The sequence below is a fragment of the Eumetopias jubatus genome, unplaced genomic scaffold (genome assembly GCF_037043125.1).
Source record: "Eumetopias jubatus isolate StellerSeaLion01/CBP00866 unplaced genomic scaffold, mEumJub1_p1.0 scaffold_2, whole genome shotgun sequence".
In the NCBI taxonomy this organism is placed as follows: Eukaryota; Metazoa; Chordata; class Mammalia; order Carnivora; family Otariidae; genus Eumetopias; species Eumetopias jubatus.
In genome coordinates, this window is record NW_028274808.1 from 118,497,600 (window position 1) to 118,503,599 (window position 6,000).

The window sequence follows — 6,000 nt, forward strand, 5'->3', positions numbered from 1 at the left end:
GTTTCATTTTGGGGCCTACTTAATATTATGCCAATGTTTTGCTAAGAGGTGGGGAAGGAAAAGTTACATTTTATGCTTTTAGTGGTATTGATTAAAGATTTTGTGGGAAAAAGTTAAAATTCAAATTAGGGTGTAGGCATTATTTGCAAATAAAGTTTCTTAAATAGATTTCTGTAGTATTTTCAATTCTAGACCCACTCACATCTCAACTCGCTTCGAAGCATTGTATAAAATGGTAGATCTAAAGTTTAATAGAGGTTTTAAATCTTGGTTTCCATTATAGGAAGATTCTGATTTTGCTTTCTTGTGTTTATTACAGTATTTTTTTTTAGATAAAAAGCCTTTTAAATAGGTGTTGTGTTTAATAGGTTGTTCCTACCTAGTAATAAGCTGAAATTATTAGAGTCTTGGAAATGTCTGTAGATTAATTTTGGTCTTCTACTTTTAATAAGGGTCCATTATGTGACATCTCTAATAGGTTGTCTAGTCTCCACATGAATATTCCAGATAGAGATGGAGTGCTTCCATCTTTCTCCATTTTGAATGACTATGGTGGCTTTTGTCACCCCCCCCCCACACACACACACACGTACACACACAAAAAAAATGACTTACCACAAAACTACATAATAGGAAGGAAGTTTGCCTTCCAGTAAATTTTGGGTTTTGGTGTTGATTTAGCATCCCTTAGGTACAAAAAATGAGGGTTTTTTTAATGTTGCTAATTAAGAGAGTGTTTCAGATACATGTTTGTATACAATGAATTTGAAATCACTCTTGGAGAAGAAAAAAATCAGTTTTGGTGAATGCTGCTATAATTTCATGTGTGACATAATTGTTTTTCACCTTCTTGGGATACATTCTAGTTTCCTTGCAAATCAAGCTCTCTTAACACCATGTTATTACAGATCTGCATGTATACAGATAGTATACAGATGCAGTATCAAGAACATCCTAATAGTAGGGTCCAAGTTTATCACTGTTGGGAATCATCACTATGTTTCTATAAATGTGGGTTGAATTTTTATGTGTGTCCTCCTGCCTTTTGGGTTTAAAATTATATTTGCTATAATATATATTACATTAGTACTGTCTTTTTATGGTAATGTTATCTTTGAAGATTTTCATAACCGCTCTAAGCTTTTATATGTTAAAATTTTATAACACTTTGTGGTGTCTGGCACATAACAGGCAGACAAAATGAATTCGATACATGCTCTGTGATACTTGGTATCTTCCAAGATCATATATTGAACAGGTCAGGGTAAGAGCTAGAGTTGAGAAGGCTCACTTAGTAATAGAGCTAGATCCCCACATTCATTTAACCAGTACTTTTAGTTTATATATTCAAGGAGACAAAACACAATGGAGCAGTTGGAGTTTTTGTGAAACTCACCCAAGGGTAGGGCAGAGAATGGATTTGTCTTTTTAAATATTTAAGTAATTGCTACTGTTAACATGGGACTTGAATCCACAACCTCCAAGATCAAGAGTCACATGCTCTCCTGACTGAGCCAGCTGGCTCCCCTAGAATGAATTTTTCATCATGCCTTAACAACTGAGAATAACATTGCACAGGTGTTCCCTGCATATTCTTTGCTAGATTTCTCCCCTCAAAGTACCAAGAAACTCCAGTTACTTAAATTCTAATGTCACTTTTTAAAAATGATTATTAATAAACTAATACAGCATCATTTGAATATCCCAGAACTCCTGAGTTTGGCGCAGTACAAAGCTCTATTTCTAGCATTCCTTATTTACCAGGAGTTTGTCTCCTCTGAAGCAAAATCTCTATATGGACTTGTCTCACTGACATTAAGGTACAAACTAAAAATGTTCTGAGGATTGACGTTTTTATTTATTTATTTTTTTAAATTTGAGAAACCAGTGGCTGGCTTTTTTTTTTTAAGATTTTATTTATTTGACAGAGACATAGCGGGAGCAGGAACATGAGCAGGGGGAGTGGGAGAGGGAGAAGCAGGCTTCCTGCTGAGCTGGGGGGAGCCCGATGTGGGGCCCAATCCCAGCACCCTGGGATCATGACCTGAGCTGAAGGCAGACACTTAATGACACTTAATGCCACCCAGGTGCCCCGAGGATTGACGTTTTTAAATATACTTTTATTTATCCAAATTCCTGATGCTGGGTAACAGACTTTGTTTTTGTTTTTATTTGCAGTTCTTTTATCCATTTGTTCACTGCTATGTGATCCAAACCCAGATGACCCCCTAGTGCCAGAGATTGCACGGATCTATAAAACAGACAGAGATAAGTAAGTATGTAGTAATTCAAGGAAATAATATAAAGAGTGATTTATCTTAATGAGCTAGGCTTATACTCTTGTAAGTTTTGGCAATGCCAAGAAGATTTGGTGATGTATTTCTGGTAAGATAGTAGTTAAAATGTACAGAAAGGTAGTTTTTGAAATGGGAATTTTTTTTTTTTTTTTTTTTTTTAGTTTATGTGACAGTGAATAGCCCCTCTAAAACGTTCTATTTTTCTAACATGTTCAGTGCTTTGTCACTAAGTTTTTGGGAAGAAAGCAAAGTTTTCTTTACCCAATCATGTTTTTGAAACACTGGTACTGTTATAAAAATTTGTCTAAGTTTCTCAAATATTTGAATTATCTTTATGTACGACTTCACCATTATAACTTTGTTGTATGTTATAATTAATGCTAAGTATACTTGTTCAATTAGGTACAATAGGTTAGCAAGAGAGTGGACAGAGAAATACGCTATGTTGTAGGGTAAGAGGATCTGCACTCTATGGTGCACTTATTCATGGTACTGCCAGCACTTGAGTGCTGCATGTTTTAAGGCACTTTATTAACTAACAAAAGGTAACATTTACAGTTTTTTGAAAACTGTACAGTTAACTGCTTGATCTCTGTTTAGCGTGAAAGTATACCCAGTAGTCATTATTGCTTGAGAGTATTTTTGCATGGCAAAACAATTCTATATAGCACTAGTAAGAAATTAAAGTTTAAGTAGTATCTTTTTCAAACTACTATGGTATTTACATTTTAAATTTGGCACAATTTAACCTTTATACCAGTACTATATGGAATGTGGTGATTCAGTTCAAATTTGGCCAAGAAATAATAATATAAGGGGAAAACACTTTTAATAAAGCTTCTAAGCATCTAAACTAAATGTTCATTACTGACAAGCATGTATTAATATCAACTATACTTTGTGGCTCCTTGTATGCTAAATGAAACCTTTGTTTTAAAGTGCTGGCTTTTTGAGAGGGTGTCCTTAAATGAGGTAACCATGAATGGTAGAAAGAACTTCTATATGCCAAAGTTTAGAAAAATGGTTGAACCATGTTTAGTTCTTGGTTTGAAATGAAGCTAGTTAATATTTTACAAACTTTAAACTAGAAATACAAATCTAAAAGTTCTCTTGTGCCCCTTGATGTATCTTAGTTATCACTATTTTGGTAAGTAGCCTATGGCATGGATATAATACAGGGAGAAATTGATAGCATTTGTCAATATTAGAGAAGTCCTCAGTAATAAACAACGTTGCTCTTGTGTGAATTATCTGTTGATCTTTTAAACAGATGCCCCCAAGTTGTACTCCTAGTAGAGATTCCCATTTATTAGGTCTCAAGCGGGGCTTGTTAGCTCCAATCACCACACTTTCTAAAAGTAACACATAAGTGTTCTAATTAACACATACGTACCAGTCCCACCCACCTCCCTCTTGAAAATTGCTTTTTTTCACCCTCCCCAGTGTCTAATCTTCTACCTGTACTTAAATCTCAAAGGTATTTTCTGGTATTACCCAGGCTCTAGTAATTTCTCAAGGTCATTTCACATAAAATTGTTTGGTTCCAGCTTTGATGGAAATTTCTATAGATGTTCAGAATCTGTGTTGTACTCAGACATAAGTCCATGATGAACTGTAAAATCCTTTTTTTAATGTTAAAATTTGTTGGAATGGATACTAATTTTAGAATTTCAAATAGAACATTTAACTAGGTGGTAGGGGAGAGAAAAGGTCTTTGATTTTTGTTAGCCTCCCCAATATCACTGCCACCTTAATGTGTTTACTAAAATATTTTTATTGTATTGGAAGCATAAGGTTTCCATTTCCCACATTGCTTTGAGTACCAATGCTTTTTCTCTCCGTTGGCTTAATTCTAATCATAACCATGAGAGATGACTCTGATGAGTCTGGAGGTAAAATAGCAATCTTTCCTTTAAAGTATTAAGAATTCATTTTTAACTTTTTAAGTAACATCTTCTTTATTTACAGGTACAACAGAATATCTCGGGAATGGACTCAGAAGTATGCCATGTGATGCTACCTTAAAGTCAGAATAACCTGCATTATAGCTGGAATAAACTTTAAATTACTGTTCCTTTTTTGATTTTCTTATCCGGCTGCTCCCCTATCAGACCTCATCTTTTTTAATTTTATTTTTTGTTTACCTCCCTCCATTCATTCACATGCTCATCTGAGAAGACTTAAGTTCTTCCAGCTTTGGACAATAACTGCTTTTAGAAACTGTAAAGTAGTTACAAGAGAACAGTTGCCCAAGATTCAGAATTTTTTTAAAAATGGAGCATGTGTATTATGTGGCCAATGTCTTCACTCTAACTTGGTTATGAGACTAAAACCATTCCTCACTGCTCTAACATGCTGAAGAAATCATCTGAGGGGGAGGGAGATGGATGCTCAGTTGTCACATCAAAGGAAGCAGCATTATTCTAGCATCCAGTCTTTTTTTAAGCCTTCCACTGTTAGAGATTTGAGGTTACATGATATACTTTATGCTCATAACTGATGTGGCTGGAGAATTGGTATTGAATTTATAGCATCAGCAGAACAGAAAATGTGATGTATTTTATGCATGTCAATAAAGGAATGACCTGTTCTTGTTCTACAGAGAATGGAAATTGGAAGTCAAACACCCTTTGTATTCCAAAATAGGGTCTCAAACATTTTGTAATTCTCATTTAAATTGTTAGGAGGCTTGGAGCTATTAGTTAATCTATCTTCCAATACACTGTTTAATATAGCACTGAATAAATGATGCAAGTTGTCAATGGATGAGTGATCAACTAATAGCTCTGCTAGTGATTGATTTATTTTTCTTCAATAAAGTTGCATAAACCAATGAGTTAGCTGCCTGAATTAATCAGTATGGGAAACAATCTTTTGTAAATGCAAAGCTGTTTTTGTATATACTGTTGGGATTTGCTTCATTGTTTGACATCAAATGATGATGTAAAGTTCAAAAGAGTGAATATTTTGCCATGTTCAGTTAAAAGTGCACAGTCTGTTACAGGTTGACACATTGATTGACCTGATTTATGCAGAATTAATAAGCTATTCGGATAGTGTAGCTTTAGTATGCTGCACGTGATCCTGGCAGCCCTGGAGTTCATAGATGGACTTGGGACCCAGCAGTTTTGAAACATGTATATGGAGTTGAAGTTTATTTTCCAGGTGCAACCCCCATCTAACTAAATTTTTTTCTTCACCTTGTACACTTGACAGCTGAAAAAACCATAACATGGGAGTAATAATGGGTCAAAATTTACAAAATAAAGTACTGTTTTGGTGTGGGAGTTGTCATGAGGCTGTGTTGAAGTGACTTAACTATGTGGGATATTGAATATCCATTGAAATGGATTTGTTCAGCCATTTACATTAATGAGCATTTAAATGCTACAAATATCATTTCAGGTGACTTAACATGAATGAATAAAAGTCAATGCTATTGGATTATTTTTTGTTTGACAAGTGCTATCTGTGCCACTAACTTCTGTAGTAACAAGGGCATTATCATTCTTCACCCTTCCTAATCCTGACCCTATAGTTTCATTTTTTTCCTAGTTATTTTGATTTGTCCATTGCTTTCTTAAAATCTTGTATTTGATTTCTAGCACATCTGTGACTTTTCTCCACTTCCACATTTTTGCACTGCTTACATTTATGTGCAATCTTACTCCTTGTCTGCACACAGATGTGGAAAGCTAGATAT

At 34.7% G+C, this 6,000-nt stretch overlaps 1 protein-coding gene across 12 annotated transcripts in view; it reads left to right on the forward strand.

Moving 5' to 3' along the window:
- UBE2D3 (ubiquitin conjugating enzyme E2 D3) overlaps positions 1-5,744 on the forward strand; it is a 28,270-nt gene extending 22,526 nt beyond the window's left edge. For all 12 annotated transcript variants that reach the window (XM_088021079.1, XM_088021083.1, XM_088021081.1 and 9 more), the window contains 2 exons: positions 2,179-2,272; positions 4,266-5,744. In XM_088021079.1, coding sequence (XP_087877205.1) covers positions 2,179-2,272; positions 4,266-4,311 — 140 coding nt within the window. In that variant the 3' untranslated portion in view covers positions 4,312-5,744. The remainder of the gene's footprint in view (positions 1-2,178; positions 2,273-4,265) is intronic.
- Positions 5,745-6,000: the final 256 nt, after the last annotated feature.